Source organism: Globicephala melas, chromosome 1 (genome assembly GCF_963455315.2).
Source record: "Globicephala melas chromosome 1, mGloMel1.2, whole genome shotgun sequence".
NCBI lineage: Eukaryota > Metazoa > Chordata > Mammalia > Artiodactyla > Delphinidae > Globicephala > Globicephala melas.
The window spans coordinates 165445995-165472121 of record NC_083314.1 but is presented as its reverse complement, the minus strand read 5'-3'; the positions used below and the strand labels follow the sequence as shown (position 1 = coordinate 165472121).

General features: G+C 47.0%; 1 protein-coding gene across 12 annotated transcripts in view; it reads left to right on the top strand.

Annotated features, from left to right (window-relative positions):
- Positions 1-26127, top strand: part of EPB41 (erythrocyte membrane protein band 4.1) — a 205453-nt gene that overhangs the window by 3402 nt on the left and 175924 nt on the right. For 5 of the 12 annotated variants that reach the window (XM_070045635.1, XM_070045634.1, XM_070045639.1 and 2 more), the window contains exon 1: positions 490-571. The exons of 1 other annotated variant lie outside the window; for it this stretch is intronic. In XM_070045635.1, the coding sequence (XP_069901736.1) occupies positions 490-571 (82 nt within the window). Of the gene's footprint in view, positions 1-489; positions 572-1505; positions 1523-1897; positions 1916-16725; positions 16947-20089; positions 20226-26127 lie in introns of those variants that run through there. 6 more of the 12 variants (XM_060309033.2, XM_060309032.2, XM_060309034.2 and 3 more) reach the window with 5 other exon arrangements.

Genomic DNA, 26127 nt, shown 5'->3' with positions numbered 1-26127 from the left:
TGCCTATGCTCAGTGCAAGAGCTGGGCACTGAAAGGCAACCCTGGGTATGTGGCCAATTTGGACCTCAGTTTCTCCATCTGTAAAGCATGGGTTTAGAGTAGTTGAGTACAGACATTCCTTGGCCTGTGGGTGAGTGGCTGAGGTTGGTGATGGGGTCAAGGGTTAGAGGAGGGGTTGGGTAGAAGTGGCTGAGCCTGTGGAGGGAGAATCTGGGTCAGGAACAGCTTGGATCCTGGGCTGGCTGTTTGACAGCAACTATTTTAGATGAAGGGACTGAGATTGGAGAGGTTCAAAGGCTTGTCTGGGGCTGGACAGCTAGTATGACAGAGACTGAAGGGCAAAATGGATGGGAAGACCTGGAGAACAACATCCAGGCAGATGCCAGTTGGAATCCTGGCTTGACCACTTAACTAGTCTTGGAGATGTGAAGTGAGCGGCCAAGAACACACAGAGAGGAGTCCCTTCACCTCACTGTCCTCATCTGTAAAATGGGAATAGTAATAATTTTGCCTTTGTCCACTTCCGGGGTCATTGTGAAGGTCAAAGGAGATGCGGCATTTGTGGAATCAGGTGAGAATGTGGGTGCTGGTTATTCTTCAGTCCAAAGTTGCACTTCTGGGTGTGTGTTTGTGGGGAGGGAGCATTTCTGACAGCAACGCTGCTGAGATGCTTCACCCTGGGGTGATGCACTGGAGAACAACCCTAAGAATGTCACCACTATTTATTGAGTAATTTGTTACCATACACCAGGTACTGGGCTCAGAGCTTCACCTCTCATTGTCTCCTTTAGTCTCTGCCTTCTCAGGTAGATGGTGGCCTGACCCACACCAGATCTCTCTGAAACCCATGCTTACAGCTCCCTGTGATAACAGTAGCTAACATTTATGAAGTTTGCTGTGTTACTGTGTGCCAAGCATTGTTCAAAATGTTTTACATATATTAACTTACTTAATCTTCACAACAACCCTGGAGGTGGGTACTAATACTTTCTGCATTTTACAGATGAAAATCTGAGACACAGAGAAGTCAAGAAATAGGCCCAAGGTCACCAAGCTAGTACATGGTAGAGCCAGGGTATGACCCCAAGTTCTCAAGTCTCCTCCTTGAAGCACTCATCACAGTTGTAATTCAGTTATTATTTATAAGATTGCTTCCTCACTGACTGTAGGTTCCATGAGGGCAGGGACCAACACCTGGCACACAGTAGGTACTCAGCTAATGTTTGTCCGCAGGGATCCTGCTGCCTCCAGTGGGCTGGGCCCATGGAGACCCGATGAGCTCAGGGTAGATTATCAGATTATCAGACTGCTGACTAAGACAGTATCTGCCCCAAAGAGCCCTGGAGGCAGAGGGAAGGGCAGGGTTTCCCCCGGGCCCAGGCTCAGGCCAAAGAGGGGCCCCAAAGGCTTGTTTGTTGGCTGTGCTTGTATCTCACTGCTGTCCTTTGCTTCCATGTGCCACTGCGGCGATGACTCCACGGCTTCTCCCCCAATGGCTGCGTGATCCCATGGCTGCTTCTGGGTGAGTACTGGTTTGGCTAAGTAACTGCCACATGGGCTCTATTCTAATGCGCGTCCTGTGGCTCTGAGGCCACTGGGAGGTGTAAAGGGAGGCCCGGGGTGGGGGAGGAAGAGCTGAGGGAAGATCCTAACTCTGAAGTTAGGATCCTATCACAACCAGCTGACTTCTTTCCAGACTCCTGACACACTGATGCAGTGATTTTTGCATCTGGTTTTAGCCACTGATGGGTGGCTCTTTGCGTCTCCGTTTTGCATCTGTAAAGTGGGAATATTAACACCTACCTGACACAAGTATGTTTATTCTTTTATTCTCGTAAGCCCCACGAGGGCCGGGATGTTTGTTCACCTGTGCACTGCTGTATCCCAGCACCGAGGATAGAGTGGCTCATAGTAGGTACGCAATGAATATTTCTGAATGAAAGAAAATATTAATTCAGCATCACTGTGCACCCGTCATTGTGCTGTGTATTGGATTAAATGGCTAATGCATATGAAGTGCCCAGCCTTATAGGGGCTCAGTGAGCATGAGTCCCCTCTTTGCTCCCAAGATTGTGCATTCCTTGGGGGCCAGGTCTCTGTTAAGTGAGCTCTGGGTCCTCTGAACTGAGTGTGGGATCAAGTACCAAGGAGGCATCAGTCAGCAGAGAGAGGGGCCTAGGCAGCAAGACTCAGGGCCTCCGCTTAGGCCTGGGGAAGGAGTGGCAGAGCCTCTGGATTTCATCAGAAGGGTGGGTCGGCTGGGGAGGTCTGGGGCTGAAGGAGGGAGGGATGGGGAGGGACTCTGCCTCCTAGGACTGCCACTTTCCTAGCTGTGTGATCTTGGATAAGTCACTAACCTCTCTGAGTCTTGGAGACCTCATCTGCGACATGCATATCATAGCACTTGCCCCACTCGGGCGTGGGAAGGAGCCAGTGAGAAGTGCGGGGCACAGGGCCCTGCTTGGTAGCTGTTGGTTTTCTCCCAGGCCTGGGCTTATTCTGGGAGAGGACTAAGTAAAGTGTTTCTCTTTTTGGCTCCTTTCTCCTACTTTTAACTTCCCACCTGGGTGGAACTAGACTCTAGGAGTCAGGAACCCCAGACTCCCCAGCAGGCTGGCCAGGGCCCAGGGATAAGGGCTGGCTTCTGCCCAGTGTGGAAGTAGCTGAGTGGAGGTCCCAGCTCTGCCATTTTTTGCTGTGTGACTTGGTTCAGTAAACCACCTTCTCTGGTCCTCAGTTACCTCACCTGTAAAATAGGGTTAATAAAGCATACTTCCCTTGAAGGATTATTCAGTGAGCGAATGGGTGGAGTAGGAATCATCATCACTATTACTATTTGGCCCTGGCTGAGGAGGCTCCAGGGAGGGCCCTGGAGAATTGCATCCCACCTTGGCCGAGGGATCCTGAGACTCTCTAGTCATCATATGTACTATTGCCACTTATTGGATATTTTTCATATGCTGGGCTGGTTGTTATACGTTATTTTAGACACATTATCTCATCTAGTCCTCCCAGTGACTCTATGAGGTAGGCATTGTGGCCTCAACTTTAGGGATGAGGGAATTGGTGCAGAGTAAATCAAGTGAGTTACCCAGAGTCACATAGTTATTTAGGGGTGGAGCTGGGGCTCAGACCCAAATCTGCTCACCCTAAGGCCGCAATTATTAGTGTGAAACCCTCTTACTTCCCCAAAGGAGGCAGAGGCTGGGTCTGGGTCTTCTCTGTCCATCTCCATTGCCCAGCACAGTACTGGTGGGGGCTGCTGGGCTGTTTGCTGAATATATAGATACACACACACACACACACACACACACACTCACATATGTGCACGTGCGCGCACACACACACGGCGCACACACACACACACACATGCACAGTACCCCCACCCAGCCTGGTGCTCCAAGAGTTTTCAAGAAAGGAGAGAACAGAAAGCAGGAGAAGGCCTGCCAGTGTAGTTGTTGAGAGTCAGACAGACCTGGCTTTGAATCCTGCATCTATCTCTTACTAGTTGTGTGACCTTGGGCAAGACATTTAACCTCGTAGAGACTTAGTTTGCGTATCTGTAAAATGGGGATAGAAAAAGAAACTACCTACCTCTTAAGAGTTCTTATGAGGATTAGATAATGCACATAAGGCACATGGTGAGTACTCAATGATAGTAATTATTGTTATTATAGTTATAATTATGAGTATTATTTTGGGATTACAAAGATATCCCTCTTGAGACAGTGGAGACCAGACCTGGGAGGAACCCGCTGGGGGCAGGCAGGTAGTAACCAATCTAACAGGTTCTGAAAGTCACCTGCATATAGGGAGGGAGGAGGCCTCTTGGAAGTAGGAATGTACCTCCCTTTCCTAGCCATCTGCTTTCATTCATACCCACTCTGTGCCAGGCCCTGTGTTGGGCATGGGGCACAGAGGTGAATCTGTGTCACCTCTGCCCCCAACTGCCTCCTTGCCTGGGAGCTCAGAGTCTGGTTGGGGAGGAGGACACAGAAACTACCAACTCCACCTTTGATTGAAGCACTAAGGTGTGAACTGTGAACATCTCCTCAGGCAAAGGCCAGGAGAAAGGGCATTCCTAGTGGAAAAACTGCTTTGCCAAGGTACTGAGCCGTGACCTGCACTTGGGGGGATGCGGCTGGAGAGACAGGCTCAGGGGAGTTAGGGGACTTGGCCCAGAGGCCATGGGGGACCATTGGGTGTGAAGCAGGGGAATGGCGTGGCCAGGCTTGTATTTCAGAAGGATCACCTGTGGGGAGGACAGACAGGAGGGAAGGGGCAGGGGCAACCCTCCAGGTGAGTGATGCTGAGGCATGGGGCCTGGGACTGAGCCGCAGAATGGGGAGCAGCGGGGGGTTGTGAGCTCTGTCCAGGAGGCAGAGCCAGCAGGGCGAGCTAAACTGCAGTGGGCAGGCAGGAGGGGGAAGGGGTGAGAGTGAGGTCTTAGGTCTGGGGGTGATGAGGCCTGCTGGGGTCTCTGGCTGAGGGACACAGCTGGGTTAGGGGGTAAAAGCCACTTGTCTGCTCCTTGCCACCTTCTGCCTCAGTTTCCCTAGGGCCCATGCCCCCTACTTCTGCCTTGGGGGTCCCTTGTGGTGAACCTGGTAGGTCTAGCAGGGAAGAGAGCTCTTTGGGGTGGAGGCTGGACAGGGGCTGTGAGGTGCAGACAAGCCTTGGGTTCTAGCCCTGCCAGTGTCACTGAATGTCTGTGTGGCCCCTGGACGTCACTCCCTCTCTTGCCCTGTTGTCCGCGCCTTGAGAGAGAGGACAAGAAAACCTGTTTTGCCTTCCTCAAAGGTTCAGTGATAAAATACAAGTATAGACACCATACATCTATTGAGCATGGACTGTGTACTAGGTTCTGGGGGCACAAAGATGACTCAGAGGGGGTTCTTACCCTTCAGGAAGCATGAAGCACTTCAGAGCGAGCCCAGCCCAGCAGGTGCTTAACTCTAGGCCTCAGGGGAAGAGATAGCTAAGCTGGGACTTGAAGGATGGATAACAGCTCTCTAGGTGGGCAGTGGAGGGAACAGATTTCTAGGCATAGGCAAGAGCGTGTGTGAAGGCTTGAACCTACACAATGTGCTTGGGTCCTAAGTACATAGTTTGGTATGGCTGGAGCAAAAAGGGAGAGGTAGGTGGTGATGGGAGGTGAGGATGGACAGGGAAGCAGACCTAGATCACGCAGGGCTTTGGAGATGGTCACTGTGGAGATGATTGCTTGCTACTCTCTCCTTCCTGCATCTTCATAACTGCCTGATCCCCTCATAGAGACTGCCAGGGCCCTTTCCACCCTCCTCCTCTCCCATCCCCCCTCCTTCCCTCCTTGTCCCTTCTTACCCCCACTCTAGTCACACCCAGTGGCTGCCTCTCTCAGGAGTTAACAACCTGGGTTCCCTGCTGGCTCTGCCACTTATACGTTGTGTGGCCTTCGGTCATTTGCCCTCTCTGAACCTCAGTTTCCACCTCAGTAAAATGGGGACAGCAGCCTTCCTCACAGGGAAGGGTGGAGGCTTCAATGAGGTAATCCCCATGAATGGCCTTGTACAGTGTCTGAATGTAACGTGCACCCATCAAAAGCAGCTCTACCTAAATCATCATGCTTTGGACTCCTCGGTCTCTCTGGTCCCACCCACTGCTTCCCCTGCCTCTCCTGACAGTGAGCGCTGGCCAACAAAGGAAGGAAAGGATTAAGAAACAAGCCCAATCTCCAGAGGGGTCCTGGCCCACTGCCGAGCTTGCTCCCTCCTACCCCTGGCCCCCCCTTGGCCTCAGGCCCAAGGACGCTCAGCCTTGAGGGCAGGGCTCTCCCCAGCTCCCCACCCTAGAGGCCCCTCCTGGGCTAGAGGCCAAAGCCAGCAGCAGAGTGATGTCCCGTATCTGTGGGAGGCCCCACAGTCTGGGCAGAACTGGATCCCTGAGCCTCTTGGATTTTATAGCAAAGGCTGGTGACCAAGTCCCTTTTGGCACAGATGCAGGAACCTCAGATCAGAGCAGGTGGCTGATGGCAGAAGGTCTTGCAGCAGGAACCTAGGTCTCCGGACCCTTTTTGCACTATCCTGTGAATGGTTTTGACACTGGCTATCATTTCACCTCCCTGAGCCTCAGTTTCCTCTGCTGTAGAATGGGGCTGATTTTCCTGTGAGGATTGGCCATAATGCAGATAAAGCACTTAGGCCAGGGTTCAGCACTCTGAGGCCTCAGTGGTAGGTAGCAACTGTGACTGCTGTTACAACTGCTGCCTCTGAGAACCTTCTTCTGCCCTACCTCTTCCCAGTCTAGGAACCTGGAGTATTTGATACAGTTTCTTATTGAACTGATGACACCCAATAAACTGGTTTTAAAGCCAGAGGCTCAGCATCTTTTACCCCCTCTCCCCCACCTCCCCCTTCCTAGTTGGCTAGAACACTCTATCCTCACCCTTGGCCTGATTTTGGCCTCTGCCCCTTGCCCATCTCTGCCCTCCTGACACCAAGCCTGCATGGTCTCTCTTCCAGGAGCCACATGAGGACAGAGTTTCCCTTCCGCAGCCTCCTCTGATCAAATGCCGCTGCCAGTACTTTGAAAAGCAGAGTCAGAAGGGTCTTGGTTACCCAGGCCTCAGCTGATTTTACTGTGGAGACAGTTGAGGGCTGAGGGGACAGAGGTGGACTCTGAGTTCCCTGGAACTGCCCTCAGGCAGCTAAGACGACCCTAAGACTTTTGCAGAGGCCGTGAAATAGGCCTAGAAGGGCAAACCTGGTCCACAGCCCCAAATGTGGAAGAGTAGAAGGACCACCAGACTGGGGGCTGGAGGGCTGCGGCCCTCACCCAGCTCTTCCTGACCTCTCTGAGCCTCTGTTTTCTGTTTTCTAAAAGGAAGGGGATGGATTGATGTCAGAGGTTTCTCCTAACATTACAGGATTAAAAGAAGGGCCAACAGAGCTCAGTTTGAGTCGCAGTTTCATCACTGACCAGCCGTGGGACCTCTAGCAAGTTGTTTTACCTCAGTGAGCTTTAGTTTTCTCAGTTACAAAATGGGAAAAATATTAGCACCTTCTCATAGGTACTTAAGGGCTAAATTAGATAATTCAGGTAGAGTACTCCATCCGTAGCTGGCACACTGGAATTTTTGTTGTTATTCTTAGATTAGCAGAGGCAAGAAGAAATCAGCCAAGGCCAGTTGGGAAGCAGTTCACGGAGAAGGCAGGGCTTGAGAATGTGCAGGATTCATCTGTTCATTCATTCACTCAACACATACGTATTTAGGATTTGCACAGACAGGGCATAGAGAAGAGGAGCAGGGAGGCTGGAGAAAGCTGGAGGCAAGCAGACCTGCCTATTCTAGATGTGTGATGTGGGATCATTACTTCTCTTCTGTGGGTCTCATTCCCTCAACTGTAAAGTGGTGAGAAAAGTGAGCATAATCCTTACCTCCAGAATTGTCCTAAGATGCAAGAGAGTTCAGGTACACAGTGGGTGATCAGTCTGTCTGATGCCTTTTCTCTCCCAGCTCTGTTAATGACTAGAGGTATGATCTCAGGCAGCAAGTCCTTGAATCCACCAACCACACTTCCACCCCAGGGCCTTTGCACTTGCTGGTCCTTCGACCTGGAACACTCTACCCCCAGATCCTTTCATGACTTGTTCTCTCATCTCCTTAATTTTTTTTGTTTACATGTCACCTGCTCAGTAAGGCCTTTCCTGACTACTCTATTTAACTGTGGCACTACAACACCAACACTCCCTATCCTCCCTCCTGGCTTATTTTTCTCCACAGCACTTATCACTTTTTGACATACAATATTTTATAGAATATTTGCTCCTTGTTTGACTCCCCCCACTGGAATGTAAGCTCAGTGACGATGGTATTATTTGTCTGTCTTGTTCAATGTTATATCCCTTGTACCTAGAAGAGTGTGTGGTTCATAGTAGGTGCTCAGTAAATATTTGTGGAGTGAATTAGTGAATAAATGAAGCCTCTCCTCTCTGGGTGTAGCACTATTCTGAGCACACACACACACACACACACACACACACAATAGATTCTCAATAAATAATTGTATGAGTGGTCATCATCTCCATCTGCCAGATAATACCTTGGTTGGGTCAACCCTGAAGCCCTTTAGCTTCTGACATTTTCTGCCAGGGCATCATTTCAGCTGGACTGCCCAAATCTTTTGTTCCTGAGTCTGAGCTATGCAGAATTTCTAGTTGGGACTCTTTGGCTGTTGGGCCCACATGGTTATTATGTCATTATTGGTAATTAGCACTTAGGCCCAGAGGATTGAGCTTTTTGTTTTTCAGCAGAAATCACAGCAAAGAGCTGTGCTAGCCAGCAGGGGCCCAGGCCTGGAGTGGCTTCCTCTATAACTACCCCCTTCCCAGCTATGGGTCCATGGCTTAGGAAGACCAAGACAGAGGTGCCCAAAGCTAGGGGCACCTGCATACCAGCTCAATCGCTGTCTTCCCCAGGCAGTATTCTGCAGACTTTCTTCTCCTGCACATGCTTGGTTCTCCATGCCTAGCCTGGTTTAGAGGGGGGTCCCCATGCCTCTGGGGGAGGTATAGTTCCCAAAGGTCCAGCTCACAGGGCCATTTTCTGGTGCCCAGGATTCAGGTATTATGGGTGGAGGAAATAACCCTATGTTTAAGACTCAGGAGCCTGGGTTCAAGTCCCTGCTTAGCTGCTGAGTTGTTGGGTCCCCATAGGCACATCAGTACTTTTTGCTGGGCCTCAGCTTTCTCATTTGTCAAACAGAGATAAAGAGATAGACACCTGCTTGGCTTCACCAGGGAAGAGAGGCAGGTTAGTGTAGTGGGCAAGGATAGGGCTCTGGAGTCAGACACACTTGGTTTCCCCACTATACCCCTTCTTAGCTGTGTGACATTGGGCAAATTGCTTCACCTCTCTGACTTCAGTTCCCAAAGCTAAAGAAGGGGGTTAAAATAGTACCCACTCCATAGGGTTGTTGTGACAACTAAATAAGGGAACGCAGGTAAAGGATCTAGGCACATAGAGAGTGCTCTTCACGCTGGTATTATTATAATGACCATTACAGGAATGCAGGCCATCTGTAAACTGTAAGACGGTACTAGCAATAAAGCCAGGCAGATGTGGGTTTGAATCCTAACTCTGACTCTTACTAGCTGGGTGATCTTGGGTAACTTTTTCACTTCTCTGAGATTCTGTTTCCTCATCTGTACAATGGGAATTAGAGTCATACCGTGTTCAAGGGGCTGTTGTAAAGGTTCAGTGACGTGTTGCATAAAGAGTACTTGGTACAATGGCTTGCAGATGTCATCCCCATTTTATAGATAAGGAAGAGAGGAGTAGTGACTCGCCTGAACTCACATAGCATCTCAGCGGTGGAGCTTTGATTTGAACCTCGGTCTGCTTACCTTAAAGCCCCCAATCCTTTTATCTCTTCTTGCCATCACCCAAATATGGGACGATGATGAGGGTGTTTGTTCTTGGTGCTACTGGCCTCATCTCATTCATCCTGTGATACCCAGTGCCTACGCACAGGAGGTGCTCAGTAATGTCTGCTGGATGAAGAAAGGTGGGACCAGCATGTCCTCAGTTCCAGGGAGTCTTTTGCCTTGGGATTGAGGATTTTTTTCTGCTTGGTTGATAGCAGAATAAAAATAAACAATAAAAATCATACTTAGCACAGGTGTGGGCTTGTAATCTGAAGAACCCTTTGCACCTCCCACATAATTGATCCTTCTTGCTACCCTGGGTGATATCCTGGGTGGGTACCTCTATTTGATTGGTGTGGAAATGGGAGCCCAGAGAGGGTGTAATGGATGAAAATTTGCGTCCTGCCCAAAATTCACATTGAAGCCTTAATCCCAATGTGATGGTATTTGGAGATGGGGCCTTTGGGAGGTGATCAGGATTAGATGAGGTCACGAGGGAGGGGCCCTCATGATGGGATTAGTGTCCTTATGAGAAGGGATACCAGCGAGCTCCCCCTCTCTTTGCCATGTGAGGACATGAGAAGAGGTGGCTGTCTGCAAGCCAGGAAGAGAGCTCTTACCAGAATCTGACCAGGGTGTCACCCTGATCTTGGACTTCCAGCCTCCAGAACTGTGAGAATATAAGTTTCTGTTGCTTAAGCCACCCAGTCTATGGCATTTTGTTAAGGCAGACCGAGCTAAGAGAGAGGGTAAGTGACTTGCCCACAGTCACACAGTGAACTTATTGCAGAGCTGAGGCTGGACTTATTTGTAGTCATTTCTCTCTTTTTTCCCCGTGGAAAAACTCCCAGTCACTGGAAGGCTTAGAAATGGAGACTAGCTAAATGCTAGACAGCTCAGGAACTGTCCTGCCACAGCAGCTTTGGAGGATCTCAGGGCAAGTCAAACCTGGCCATTTCTGGGTGCCCAGTCTCCTCCTGCTTCCCCATAGCTCCTCCTCTGCCCTCTCCCAGGGGAGGGCTGGGCCAGGCTGACTTTAGCAGGTTTAGAAGGGGCTCAGCTAGCTGGTGGCACTGAGCCTGTTCCCATGTTTCTTGGGAAACCCTCTGGGCCTAGAGGGTTGCCTGCCTGGGGGATAGAGAATTAGTGGGTTAAGCTTGAGTGAGCTGGAGGCTTGGCTGGATCAGGGACATTAGGCATACCCCAGCTGGTGAGAGAAGGGGGTTGGGGAGGGTCATGGGAGGTCAGATTCTTGGGTCCCTCCTTGAATGGCCCAGGGCTCCAATCAGAAGCAGCCACAACAGCCTTTCCCTGGGGTCTTGGGACAGACGTTGATGTTGCTCCTTCATCTCATTTCCAAAGTGCTTTCCTGAGAGTGATATGAAAGCAGTGTGGAGCAGAGGACAGTGGTAGCAGATGGACTTCGTTTAAACTGTGTGACATTGGGCAAATCACCTAATGTCTCTAGACTGTAGTTTCTTCAACTGCAATTGAGGCTAATAACACTTTGCAGGGTTGCTATGCAGCTAAGTGCATTAATGCATATAAAGTACGTGACTGGCACATAGTAAATATCTAATAAATGTAGTGGTCATTATTTTTTTTAAATTTTTAATTTTTTTGTGGTACGTGGGCCTCTCACCGTTGTGGCCTCTCCCGTTGTGGAGCACAGGCTCTGGATGCGTAGGCCCAGCGGCGATGGCTCATGGGCCCAGCCGCTCCGCGGCATGCGGGATCCACACGGACCGGGACACGAACCCGTGTCCACTGCATCGGCAGGCGGACTCTCAACCACTGCGCCACCAGGGAAGCCTGGTCATTATTTTTAATAATAAATTATCTCTAAGGTCCCTTCCGGCTCAGACAGTCCTAGGTTATGTGGCTGTACAATTTAGCTTGGCCTCCAGCTTTGGACGAGAAATGTAGCTGCACTTAGAAGAAGGCAGTGAACAGAATCTGGAGTAGGGGTCAGAAAACTTGGGTTCAAGTTTGGGCTCTGCCGCCCCTGTGCTATGTGACCTCAGGCAAGTCTCTTCCAGTTTCTGGGCCCATTTCCCAATATGTTTAAAATCAGCTTGGGCTTGATGATCTCTAAGGGCCTATCCAGTTCTAACATTTTGTGAATCTAGAGGCCTAAAGGAATACCTTACTAAACGGTCCACTGGGTCCTATTTTACAATTTTGACTTCCTTCCCTTCTGTCCCTTGTTTCTTGGAGTGTCTTCACAGCAGAAAGGATGTAACTTGCCAATGCCAATATATGGATTTTAATCATACTTAGCTGTTTTTGCTTTTACTGTGCACAGGGAACTCTTTAAAACAGAGCTTAATGCAATTTTTGTAAGCAAAGTGTATTCTATCAAAGACGTCAAAACATGCTCTTGTGTTTTCAAATGTGAAAGAGTATTCATTCATGGTATTGTCTTTCATTGCATTTGCTGATTTCTTTTGCTTTTATCTCAAAAAATGACCAGCACAGGCAGCTGTGTAGGTTATAATTAAAAAATATATGCTGCAGTCAGTGTGTTCTAAAAAATAATCATGGGTATGATTTAGATAAAAAGATATTTGTCAAGTATATAAGAGAGAAAAATGGGGGAAAAAAGGGAAAGAAAAAGAAAAAAGAAATAAAAAGAGAGAAAAATGGGAAATAACCTAAATGTCTAATAACATTTAGGTTTAATTAAATTATGGTACATCCACTTGAGGGCACTGTGGGTGTCATAATATATTGTTAGGAGAAAAAAGTTGGTTCTGAAACAATATGATCTAAAATTTAAAAAAGCATTAGGCTGAACCATATGCAATTGCTGATACTTGACCATTTTAACCTATAAAATCAGCAATTTCATATGACTTAATATATATAAACAAAAATGTACATCTGGGGGCTTCCCTGGTGGCGCAGTGGTTGAGAGTCCGCCTGCCGATGCAGGGGACATGGGTTTGTGCCCTGGTCCGGGAAGATCCCACATGCCGTTGAGCGGCTGGGCCCGTGAGCCATGGCCGCTGAGCCTGCGCGTCTGGAGCCTGTGCTCCACAATGGGATAGGCCACAACAGCGAGAGGCCCGCATACCGCAAAAAAAAAAAAGAAAAAAAAAAAGTATATCTGTTAGGAGAGGTACTAGAAGGGAAATCTCCCACCAAAATGTTGATGGTAGTTATTTCTGATTGATGGCTTTATGCTGATTAAAATTTTTTTTCTTAACTATATTTTCTGTGAATAATGCAAGCACTACTACTGAAAATAATCCCCTAGAAAGGTATACCACTGTATAACAGCAATTTTTCCACCTTGTTATAGCTTGTTTGATTTATCATTTGTGTTTAAAAGGTCTAAAATGACTGCAATTTTATTACCATGGGTCGGATAGAAAGCTCTACCCCTTTTTTTTTGCCGTACGCGGGCCTCTCACTGTTGTGGCCTCTCCCGTTGCGGAGCACAGGCTCTGGACGCGCAGGCCCAGCGGCCATGGCTCACGAACCTAGCTGCTCTGCATCATGTGGGATCCTCCCGGACCAGGGCATGAACCCGTGTCCCCTGCATCGGCAGGCGGACTCTCAACCACTGCACCACCAGGGAAGCCCGGAAAGCTCTACTCTTCATGTACTTTTGGTACCAGGATTGGTTTTTATTCAGTAGTGACTGTTCAGAACACTGCTGTTGGGCCCAGGTTTTCAAAGCCCTCTTCATCTCTTGCCACTCCCCACACCGACAAATGTTTTCCATGAGTCCTACCACTGGGGCTTCAGGCCAGCTGTGTCCCTAATCTGCCCACGTCCCAGATTTGGGAATGGTTCAGACTCCAACTGTTCCCCCACCCCACCCCCGCTTTCTTCCAATCTCATCTTTTCCAGGTCATTGGAGGCCCCATCTACTCTCCCTGGCCTTCCCCCCTGGTCACCACCTAATTTCACCATCTAATTTCACCCTCTTCTGTGCAGCTGGTGTTTGCTTTTTGCTGGAGCTCAGTTTGCAATGGGGAAGGATTAGGACCCTTTCATGTTGTCTTTTTTCTTTTTTTCCCTTAGTGCCCTTGACCGCTCCAGGGTCTGAGAGGCAGCTTGCAGGGCCTGTATTCCCTAGGAAGGAAAAGGAGGGGTGGTGGGGGAGGCAGAGGTGGGCTCAGCTGGCAGGCGGGATAGAGATGGCCCCTAGAGACCCCATCCTGGGGCTTGGAGCATGCATGGCACAGCCCTCACCCTGATGTGAGCATGGAGCAGCAGGCAGGGAGGGAGCTGAGTTTCTTCCTAGGAAATTAGCTTCAGAGAAGGTGCTTGGGACCTTTACCCTGTACTCAATGGCAGTCTCTGCAGGGTGAGCTGGGACCGGATGTCTGGTTTGTAGAGGCCTCTTCTGAGAGGGCAGATGGGCACAGGAGTAAGGGTAGTTTCTCTGCCTTTGGGTTGGGCATTACTTTTCCTCTCACCCCCTACTATGTGTTGGGCCCTGCTACACTCAAGCATCTGGCACTTAGCCTAACAGGTGATGGTGTGTGCCTAACTAATAACAAAAGTCCCTCATGTGTGGAGAGTACTTTACAGTTTACAAAGCCCTTTCATCTCCAGGCTAAGAATGAAAAGCCAGGACTGGATTTGAAACCTTTAAGATTCTAAAGCCTGTGTCAACAGTTCTGGTGCGGTGTTGCACGGCACTCTGCATTTGAGTGGTTTACATCTGCCTTATGTCTGGCTGTTTTCTGCTAGCCTAAGATCCCCACTTTTTTTTTCAGGGTGATGATTATTAAATACTACACACTCCAATGAAGCCTCTTTAAGTACAGTGTGTCACTGCCTAGCACTTCATGGCATAGAGAATCTTGGTTTTCATGAACCTGTATTTGCTGGATAACACAGAGATGGTAGTGGGGAGCTGTCTTGTGATTGATCTTCAGGATTTATCCTTCATGGCACCAGATTTCCAGGTCTGATAGGTGAAGGAAGCCTCTGAGGCACAGAGGTGGTAGAGCTAGAGCTCCCGAACCTGAGGACCTGAGGCAGGGGACCAGAATATTCAAGAACAGATGCTTCACCCCTAGTACACAGAATGACCTGGGCCAAGTCACCTGACCTAACTAAGCCTCAGCTTCCTTATATATAACATGGGGATAACTCATTCACTCGTTCAGCAAATACTTATTGAGTGTGCACTGTTTTGGGAGATGAGCAAGAGGACAAAGTCCCTGCCCTCCTGGAGCTTGCAGTCTAGTGAGTCTAAACTGCAGCAATTTATTGAGAGGGACAAATAAGTAAATATGTAGTAGAAAGTCAGGTAGAAGTGCCATGAAACAAAATTAAAGCAGGGCAAGGGTGTGTAAGTGGAGGCTGTCTTAGATAGGGTAGTCACGTGGTCCTCAAGGGTCTCTTATGATGTTTCAAACAGATAACCATGTAATGTGCTCAGCTCGGTGCAGGCAATTGAGTGCTTACCAAATATATTATGATGTCAGCGAGCCCCACACCTCTCAGTCCATATTTTAGTCTCCAGATAGCAGTAGTAATTAACACTTAGGTAGATCTTACTGTGAGCTAGGCACTGTTCTAAGCCCTTTACATATATATATATTTTTAATTAATTAATTAATTTTTGGCTGCATTGGGTCTTCGTTGCTGCCGTGGGCTTTTCTCTAGTTGTGGCGCGCGGGGGCTGCTCTTCATTGTGGTGTGCGGGTTTCTCATTGCGGTGGCTTCTCTTGTTGCGGAGCACGGGCTCTAGGTATGCAGGCTTCAGTAGTTGTGGCTCATGGGCTCAGTAGTTGTGGCTCATGGGCTCAGTAGTTGTGGCTCATGGGCTCTAGAGAGCAGGCTCAGTAGTTGTGGCACACGGGCTTAGTTGCTCCACGGCATGTGGGAATCTTCCTGGACCAGGGCTCGAACCCGTGTCCCCTGCATTGCCAGGCAGATTCTTTTTTTTGCGGTATGCGGGCCTCTCACTGTTGTGGCCTCTCCTGTTGCGGAGCACAGGCTCTGGACGCGCAGGTTCAGCGGCCATGGCTCACGGGCCCAGCCGCTCCGTGGCATGTGGGATCTTCCCGGACCGGGGCACGAACCCGTGTCCCCTGCATCAGCAGGCGGACTCTCAACCACTGTGCCACCAGGGAAGCCCCAGGCAGATTCTTAACCACTGCGCCACCAGGGAAGTCCCAGCCCTTTACCTATTTTAACTCATTTAATTTTTACAATAACTCTTATGAGGTAGGAATTGTTATTATCCCCTTTTATGGGTCGGAAACAAGCACAGAGTAGGGCAAACAATTAGGGAGACAGAATTGAACTCAGGTAGTCTGTTTCTAGAGGCTGAGCTGAGTTGTGAGGGGGCTGTGATTAGATACGAGGAGATGGTCTAGCTGTCATATACAGGCTCCGATGTCAGATTGCCTGGCTTCTTATCGTGGCAGGTCTAAGCCTCTCTGCTTGGGTTTCTTCATCTGGAAAATGGGAATACCAGAATTATCTTACCTTATAGGGACCATGCTTAAAACAGAGCCTTCTTTCTGCTCGCCTGTTCAGACACCAGCCTGGCAGGGAGTGTGAAGGTCCAAGGGGCCTCTGAAACTAATGAAAGGAAATAACAGCACATCAGGCAATTGTCAGAGCAACCCTAAGTTCAGCTGGAGACCAGACTTCCGAAGCTAAGTTTTCATGATTTTGAGGCAGCCAGGGCAGAATTAGGAGACCCGTAAATGCAGAAGACAGCTGAAATCTTGGCGTGGCCACAACACTCAGCATCCATTTCAGGCCTTACACAGCTGCCCGGAGAGGTGAAGTCTCATCGAATGTCAGTGTTGGAATGGCGCCTAGAGACGTCAAGTTAGTAGATGGGGAAACTGAGGCCCAGAAAAGCTGAATGACTTACCCAAGGTCACTAGGTCCATTTGGGGGACAGTCAGCGTGGGTAGCTTGGGAGCAACTTCCAAATCTCAGACCCTTACCTGGCCCTCCTTGGGGTGGGTGGGGTGGGAAAGGGCGTCACCTTCGTCCAGGGCACTGGCTACGTTCCCCACGTGGGTACCTCAGGGGTCGGGAAAGCACGGACTCTAGAGCGGGTTCGACCTGCGCCTGCGCACACGCGGCCAGCCCCCTAGCCTTTTCCCCTCTTTTTCCTTCCCCTCCCTGCTACTTACCGGCCTAGGGGAGGGGGGGAAATGAGAGGAGCCAGAACTTGGCCTCAGCCAATGGGCTGGCGGGCCGCGGGCCCGGCCCACTACTTCCCTGCGGCGCCACCCAATAGAAATTTACTACAATGTTGTGGCGAATAGAGGGGGAGGGCGCGCGGGGCGGGCTGGCTAAGGGCCGGGCGGGCCTCGCTTTGCTGAGTGAAGGCGGGAGGGCGCGCGCCGGGGCCGCCTGCTCGCTCCCTCACTCGCTCGCTCCCTCCCTCCGCCGGTGGGTTAGTCAGTCAGTCAGTCAGTCCGCCCGCCAGCAGCCCGCGGGCCAGCGAGCCGCAGAGGGCCGAGCCTCGGACGCCGGCGCCTCCTTCTGCCATTGTTCGTCTGGCGGCTGCAGAGGCGGGCACGGGAGCCCGGGCCCCGGAGCCAGCGGTGAGGCTAGGTGGCGGCGGCGCGCGAGCGGAGCTGGGGTGGGGGGCTCGGAGCTGTCCCCGAGGGGACGGTCCTGGAGGCCGCGGCGGCGCCGAAGCCTCTTTGTCTCCAGCCCCCCGCAGGCCCGGGCCGGGGGCGCGCGCTCCACGGCCTCTGCACGCCCTCGGCACGCCGGTGGCCGAGGGGCTGGAGCCGGGGACGCGGCCGGCCTGAGGGGAAAGAGGCGGGGGTGGCGCTGGGGGAGCGTTTAAAAGTTAGGCTCAGGGTGCATTTTTGACGAGGGGAAATCGGTACCGTCTGGTCTGTCAGTCATTGTACAGTGGGCAGGAGCCCTGGAAGGAAACCAGATGGGGGCGAGTTGCAGGTTTCGGGCGGCGAAGGTGTGGGGTGCAGCCGCAGAGAGGTTTCTCGGTGAAGAGGTAGCTGGGCGGTCTGGAGAAGTCAGGCACAATGTGAGGGGTGGAGGGAGCCCTGCAAGGACTTTAAGGCCTTCCCGCCATAGACACCCATATCATTAAGAAAAATTCCCCAAACCCGAGGGCTCTATGCTCTCCCGCTGAGTCTTCCCGGGTCCCAGGGACCAAAGGGTTAAATCGATTCTCTCAGCGTCGTGACCTCCTTTTTCAGTTCGCGCATCTGTCGGCTTGGACGTATTTCCTCCTGCTTGCTGGGCTGCCTTTACCTGTGGAGAGGCTGGATCTAGACTCGCCCTCCGAGATGCATCCCCAGGCTGTTAGTCCTGGTGGGGGTTTGCCAAAAGAGGTTTTTTCTTCCCAGAAACGGGCATTCTCTTGAGAGAGAAAGTGATCTCACGTGAAACAAATTGCTGACGGATAGGTTTCTGGCCACATGATAGCGACTGTCATCCTGTTGTTTCTCAAACTGTACCCAACCATAAATGCCTAGTCTGTGGAGACTTGTCGTTTTTTGGCATGTATTGCTGATTAGGAGTTAGTTTTTTTTTTAAAGAGATGCCGAGCTTTTTTTAGTAGTCTGGGTGATTTCACAGCTGCTATTCTGTTCTTTCTGTTTTTAGGGAAGGTTGCAAGAAATGGTTATGTCTCTGTCTTGGATATTATTATAGTGAATTTATACTCTCTGGAGGATATATACTGTACCCAGTGCTGTTGCTCATTATTGTTTTCTATATCGCAGTCTCGGCAGTATTTTTTACCGTTTAAATCAAATATATTTATATACATGCTATATATATTATAAATATCTTTATATAATTCTTATCATCTCAATTTTGTGTAACATTAACTCTTACTTTTTGTGGAAACTTGATGTACTCTTCATTTTCCTTTTCTGTAAGTTGGAAACAATAAGTTCTTTGCCAGCCGACCAATTTTGGTTTTATAAAGTAGTTTCTTGGGGTGTTATTAATATAATCCATATGGAGTACATAGCAGAATATGTGACACAGTAAGCACTCAATAAATGACAGATTAAAAAAAGTTGATATAATGCCTGAACATCAGATCGCCTTGGTATCAAGGTGCTAATTCAGACTGCCTTCTACAGGAAGGTTATAATTAAGGTAAAGATAGGTGTTATTCATATCCCTGGGGAAACCGAAGTGCGGTATATCTTTGCCACTATTAAAAGTGAACTTACCTGCAGCAGCATGCTAACCTTCTGATTCCTCTTTCTTCTAGTAACAAAACTACACTTTTTTCCTTGTATAATTGAATTCAGGCTTACAAATAAATGATTTTGATATTTAGGCCTCACTGAAATTCTTCCAACATTTATACCAGTGTTTTATAACCAAATATCTTTTAGGTAAGTCCTTGCACAATGTGGTCCCAATCTACCTTTCTACCTTTATTCTCTTTATTACTTGTATTTTCCAACCAAAAAGAACTGCTCAGTAATAACCCATGCTTTCCTATCTCTGTACCTTTGGCCATGAGGTTCCATCTACACTTGTCATATATATTCCTTCTGATAGTTTTGAGTTCTCTTAAAAATGTCCCATATTAGTAATTTGAAGTGTGGGGAAAATTTCCCTATGTGAAAGGAACTTGATGGAATTTTTTGTTTTGTTCTGAGTTTTCTTTGAGCTTCATTAATATGGCCAGCCAGTTGAATTTTTTTTATTTTGCGGTACGCGGGCCTCTCACTGTTGTGGCCTCTCCCGTTGCGGAGCACAGGCTCTGGACGCGCAGGCTCAGCGGCCACGGCTCACGGGCCCAGCCGCTCCGCGGCATGTGGGATCTTCCCGGACCCGGGCACGAACCCGTGTCCCCTGCATCGGCAGGTGGACTCTCAACCACTGCGCCACCAGGGAAGCCCCAGCCAGTTGAATTTTAACTGGTGTTTGTTAAAAGGATTTAGGTCCTAAGTGCCCCATCAATGTGTGTAGCCCTTAGTGGTAGATGATGGCTGATGGTAGATTAAGAAAACCGCTTAGGCTTCCATTCTCCTCAGAGCTAAGAACTCTACCAGTTGACAGGTTTAACACTTGGAAACTCTGGCTGTCAACAAATAGACTAAACTAATAGAAGAAAGTTTTACATTTTAGGTGGATTTCTGCTTGCTTTCTACATCTCTTTCTTGGTGGTCTAAGGGTCAGCGTGTCCTTAATGTTGGTTAAACACTCAAATCATATTTATTGTATCCAAGTATTAGATATGGTAAACAAGCCTATGTTTTATTTAATTTTATTTTTTGGCCGCGCCTCAAGGCATGTGGGATCTTAGTTCCCTGACCAGGGATTGAACCAGTGACCCCTGCATTGGAAGCTCAGTGGCTTAACTACTGGACCACCAGGGAACCCCCAAGCCTATGTTTTAAAGTAGGCTCATCCTCAATATAATATATAAAATAACGTGATGTGATACTTTATGTAATAGTAAGAGAATAGTACACAAATCTTTCTCTTTTCATTTTAAAAGTACTTGTATCCTTTCTTTTTCTCTTAAGAAACATTTCTAAGCTAATATCTAAATTAACAAATGATTTTAAAGTATTTCTGTCTCCTCTGAAAAAAAATGGTGTGTCATTTTGTTGAGATATGACCTATGTATTTTTCCTGTTATTCTCTCTCTCTCTTTTTTTTTTTTGCGGTACGCGGGCCTCTCACTGTTGCGGCCTCTCCCGTTGCGGAGCACAGGCTCCGGACACGCAGGCCCAGCGGCCATGGCTCACGGGCCTAGCCGCTCCGCGGCATGTGGGATCTTCCCGGACCAGGGCACGAACCCGTGTCCCCTGCATCGGCAGGCGGACTCTCAACCACTGCGCCACCAGGGAAGCCCTGTTATTCTCTTTTGTCAGGTTTGTGCCTCACATTTAAAATTCACCAGTGTGATGTTTTCTTGTATGCAGCTTGAGTTTAAAATTTTTGGAAACTACAAAGCCAGCCTTCCATTTTATGCCTTAGTTTATGGTCTTAATTTTAAACAGATTCATTTCATGGGAGATAGTGTGCTTACAGGGCTATTTGGTTTCCTTCCTCCTGCTCCTAAGAAGGCTTCAGAGTTAAGCTTGTCAGAAGCGTTGCCTAAAAGTCACAGGATTCTTGAATTCTCTGCAGGTACTTTGGTATGCTTATCAGTAGATTGTGATTTAAAATGTGCAGTGTGTGATTTGTGATGTGAGTTATAGGGCTTGCTTATACTGTTTTCTGAATGTCCAAATCTAATTTAATATTGGTGATCTGATTTTATAACTTTAGAATATCAGTGGCTATCAGGGGCTAAATGTGGTTCTGAAATCAATAGGAGTGTATATTTAGATCAGTCTGTTTCCTTGTTATCTAAGAAGCAGGTCAGTGCAGGTGCTGCCAGTGTACTTTTCCAAGAGTCTCATCAAATTCGTGATTGGTCACATGTATATTCAAATGCAGATTCATTGCTACCTCTAAAGGACTTATTTTTTCCCCAACTGCTTGAGCATAGAATCACCTTATTTTATTTGTGAGCTAAACAACAATAATTCTAACATCTTTTTTCTTATGAACAACTTTGCTTTTTTTCTGTGAATAAAGGCCCCAAAGATTAAACTTTTAAAAACTATTAAGAGAGGCCTCTGAATTGATCAGTTACAGGTCTTATTTATGCAGAGTATCTAGAATTATTGGAAGGTAGTTGATTCATTGCATTTGTAATAGCTTTTAGTTAGAAAAGAGCCAGATTCCAAATATATATGTCAGTTTTTGTTGTTTATTTAAGTTTGTTGGTATGCCACTGGTAGCTTACTTTGTGTCCTTTTTACGAGTGGGTTCATGGTGTGCTCAGTAAAATGTGGTGTAACAAATACTCTGGTGTACACACTGGCTTAGATTAGTATTTATTTATTTATTTTTAAAATAAATTTATTTAAGTAATTTATCTTTTGGCTGCATTGGGTCTTCGTTGCTGCGTGCAGGCCTTCTCTAGTTGCAGCAAGCGGGGGCTACTCTTCGTTGTGGTGCACGGGCTTCTCATTGCGGTGGCTTCTTTTATTGCAGAGCACGGGCTCTAGGTGCATGGGCTAATTCTAGATTATAGTTAACCCTTAATGCAGGGGTTAGGGGTGCTGACCTTCCGTGCAGTTGAACTTGTGTAACTTATAGTTGGCCCTTCATATATGTGGTTCTTCCATGTATGTGGTTCTGCCTCTGAGGATTCAACCAACCTTGGATGGTGTAGTACGGTAGTGTTTACTATTGAAAAAAATCTGTGTATACGTGAACCTGCGCAGTTCAAACCCCTGTTATTCAAGGGTCAACTGTGCGGTGGAAGCCTGGAGTCCTCACCAATGGACTGCCAGGGAAGTCCCCAGAAGACTTTTTGAGACATTTTCTCCTAATCATCCTTTCCCTCCATGAAGATTTTATTTTTTTTCCTAATATTTATTTATTTTTGGAGGGTCAACTGTATTATCTAATAATACTATCTATTAATAGGGACAGGAATACATCAGTTTCTTTTTGGAAATAGGTGGAAATAATAAGATAAAATAAAATAGGGTATAATATATACTCCTGTAGTTAATTGTGATTTATAAATGTGATCTGCCTGCTCCTTGTGTCTACCATCCTCTATAAAAATCCAGATAAACTTTTTGGTAGGCCCTTTATATGGCTGAATTGTAACACTGGACCCAACATAGACTGAGGTTTAGTTACTTTCTATGTTAATATTCACTTAGACACTTTAATATTATATTTTGATAGCATTAAACCATTATAACGTTACTGAGTGAGCAACTCTGTGATTTAACAACATTAAAGCATGGGATTATTTTGAATGGGTTAAGTTTCAGCCTGTGACCCACAACAAGTGTAACAGAAATGTATACTTTTGGTAATTTATGAATATGTAGTAGTATGCCAAGGTTCAGTTGTGACTGCTATTTAACTATTAGTTAATGCTTGCATAAATTCAGTAACCCTATTAGAATCATTTTAACACAATGGGATCTTAACAGTATGTCTTTGAGTACATCATCTTATAAAGAAATGCTATTTTAATTTATATGTCAAGCATTTTTTTTTTTTAAAGACTTCTTTAAAAAATTTTTTTATTTTTTTCAAATTTATTTATTTAATTTATTTATTTTTGGCTGCGCCGGGCTTTCGTCGCTGCACGCGGGCCCTCCCTACTTGTGGCGAGTGGGAGCTACTCTTTGTTGCGATGCGTGGACCTCTCACCGCCGCGCCCTCTCTTATTGCGGACCACAGGCTCTAGGCACGCGGGCCCCAGCAGCTGTGGCGTGCGGGCTCAGCAGTTGTGGCTCGTGGGCTCCAGAGTGCAGGCTCAGCTGTTGTGGCACACGGGCTTATTTACTCCGTGGCATGTGGGATCTTCCCGGACCAGGGATCAAACACGTGTCCCCTACCTTGGCAGGCGGACTCCCAACCACTGTGCCACCAGGGAAGCCCAGGCATGTATTTCAATTAACCAGTTTGAAATTCTACATATATTCAAGTGAAAAGTGTTTCACCTTGATAATACACTTGGTACAGATTTTTGAAATTCATTTACACTACTGGTTTTGACCATATGGACACAGGCAGACCTGTCAAGAGCTTCAAGGATTTAAGCCCTCAAATTTTACCTGCCAGCCATTTCATCATGCAGTAGGGACACATGGAAGACAGTTTAAAGTGAAGGCTCTTTTTTTTACTGCTGCCACCCACTTGCACTTTCTTCCCCTTTTATCATTTTTAATGATTCAGAAAATCGACACTGTTGCTAACTTACTACCTGCAATGTTCTGCGAATCTTGATGGTATTATATAATTATATAAGCCGTTTGCGTGGTGTCATATGATGTTGTATATATGTCCTCCCACACATGTGTCTTTAGAGTAATTTCTTTCCATCTGGTGTTGGAAATGAGCTCTTTGTGAGGTTATTTTTAAATCTTCAAGCTTTCTGGCATCCTCAACACTTGAAATAACACAATTGATTTTGAAGGCAAGAAAACCCACATAGTATATATTTAGTGGGTTTTTTTTCCCAGTGAAAATGTGAATAGTATTTTATTTAAAAAATCATATCCTGTGTTCCAAATAGGCAAAACATGTGCTTTATGTTTAGATTGTTTCCAGATAATTTTGTTAGTAGGAAATAATCAGTCAGTTGTTGCCAAGTAGATAAAGTAAAGGAGAAATAGTTAAGGGAAAGGATGCCAAGAATAAGAGAACTGTTGGAAGAAAGATGTTTCAGAGATATTTTATTCTCTGAAGGTTTATTGGAATCCTCATCTGAACTCTTGCAGCATTTATTTGTTTCATACCAAATTTGTCACGTGTTGCTTTATATTGCACATGAAACTGGTGTTTCCCAATAAGGTTGTCAGCTTCTGGAGGGCAGAGGGTCAATATCGTGTCTTTCATTGTCCTCCCCATCCTCCCAAACAGATATTGCTTAGTACAGTAGCTAGATATGTAACATAGACATGTAGAATTGTAGTGAGAATGTGAATTCCAGGATAATTAAGATTAAAGCCTGGTTATAATTCTGACTGCTTCTGATTGCCTCTGTGTGTGTGTATCATATTTTCTTGGAAAGTAAGTTGCAGATATCATGACAAACTACTCCTAAAATACTTCAGTATCTCCTAAGAATAAAGATTATTCTACGTTAGTCACAATACCATTATCATACATAAGAAAATTAACAATATTTACATAATAACAACGAATATCCAGTCTATATTTTAAAAAGATCGATGTCATCTACTCAGAAAGATTCATCCAATAATTTCTTTTCTTCAGATGCTATTTTTGTTGACTTCTCTTTGCTAGTTGTATTATCTCTAATATGACTGTTACTGAACACTGGTTCGCAGGAAATGTTTAATAGTTAATGTACTCCCTTTGGTGTTTCATAAGATTGAAAAGACTAGCATTGGGGTGAATGATTGCATAATGATCAGAGCATCATATTTAAATAAATATCTTAAAGAATATATCAGGTTTCCAAAGGGCATCGTGTTTTTGTTTTGTTTTTAGATTTTTATTATGTGTACTGTGGTAGGCAGCCTTTAAGATGGCTCCAGTGATTCCTGCCTCATGGTTTTCATGCCTTTGTGTAATCCCTTCCCTTTGAGTGTGCCCTGGACCCAGTGACTTCTTTTTTTTTTTTTTAATAAATTTAGTTATTTTTGGCTGCCTTGGGTCTTCGTTGCCACGCGCAGGCTTTCTCTAGTTGCGGCGAGTGGGGGTTACTCTTCGTTGTGGTGCGCAGGCTTCTCACTGCGGTGACTTCTCTTGTTGCGGAGCACGGGCTCTAGGCTCGCGGGCTTCAGTAGTTGTGGCACGTGGGCTCAGTAGTTGTGGCTCGCGGGCTCTAGAGCTCAGGCTCAGTAGTTGTGGTGCATGGGCCTAGTTGCTCCGCGGCATGTGGGATCTTCCCGGACCAGGGATTTGAACCCGTGTCCCCTGCATTGGCAGGCGGATTCTTAACCACTGTGCCACCAGGGAGGTCCACCAGTGACTTAACTTCTAATGAATAGAATACAGCACAAGTGGTGGGATGTTACTTCCAAGATTGGGTTACAAAAGGCTGTGGTTTCTGTCTTGGGCACTGTCATCTTGGGTACTCTCTGGCCCTCTTCCTGTCACTTGGATAACCAGCTGCTATAACCTAGGAACATTCAGGCAGTCTATGGAGAGGCCCACGTGGTGAGAAACCAAGTCTGTTAGTAACTACTATGAAAGTGAGCTTGGAAGCAGATTCTTCAGGCAGAGTTGAGCTTTGAGAGGAGTGTAAACTTGGTTGACAGCTTGACTGCAACTTCATGAGAGACCTTGAGCTAAGGCACCGAGCTAAGCCATGCTTGAATTCTTGACCCACAGAAACTGAGATCATAAATGTTTGTTGTTTTAAGCCACCAAGTTTTGGAGGTAATTTGTTGTATGACAATAGACAACTAATACACCTACCATTTATTAATTTAATAAATATTTATTGATCATCTACTATTCACCAGGTCCTGTCCTAAGTGCTTTGGGACATAACAGTGAAAAAAGTAGATTAGAAATGTCTGTTCTTGTGGAGTTTACATTTTAGTGGGAGAGGACAAATAATAAAGTATACAAATCAGGGATAAAATATATAAGATTTTAGTGAGGATCAGGGAAAGCAGGATAAGGGGACAAAGAGTGAGGGAAGTGGGGTGGATATTTTCTGTAGGGTGGTCAGAAACAACCTCTCTGGTAAGGTGACTTTTGAGCAGAGTCCTGAATGGTATCTGGAGAAGAGCATTCCAGGCGGAACAACATGTGCAAAGGTTAAGCGTGTTTGGTGTGTTTGAGAAACATTGAGTAAGCCAGCATTGCAGGGTCAAGATGATCTACGGGGAAATGTTAGGAGTTGAGTTCAGAGAGGTTATAGGCGGGAGGAGCAGTTCACGTGGTGCCTTGTTGGCTATGCTACAGACTTTGCTTTTTTTTCCTGAGATGGGAATTCTTGAGAGGATTTTAGCAGAGGTATGGCATGATCATTTAATTAATACACACTAATTGATTATCCACAATGAGCAGGACCTTGTGCGTATATGTGGTCACAAAAATGTAGAAGACATGACCCCTGTCCTAAGGAAGTTTAGTGATCTAGTATTAGAAATCACCGGGCATGCACCAAAAACTTAGGAATAGAGGCGCTGTGTTGGAAGGGCATATAGTTATAGGAAGAGCACAGAGTATGACCTGGGTTAAAATTCTGGCTCTTCTACTTGGTTTAAC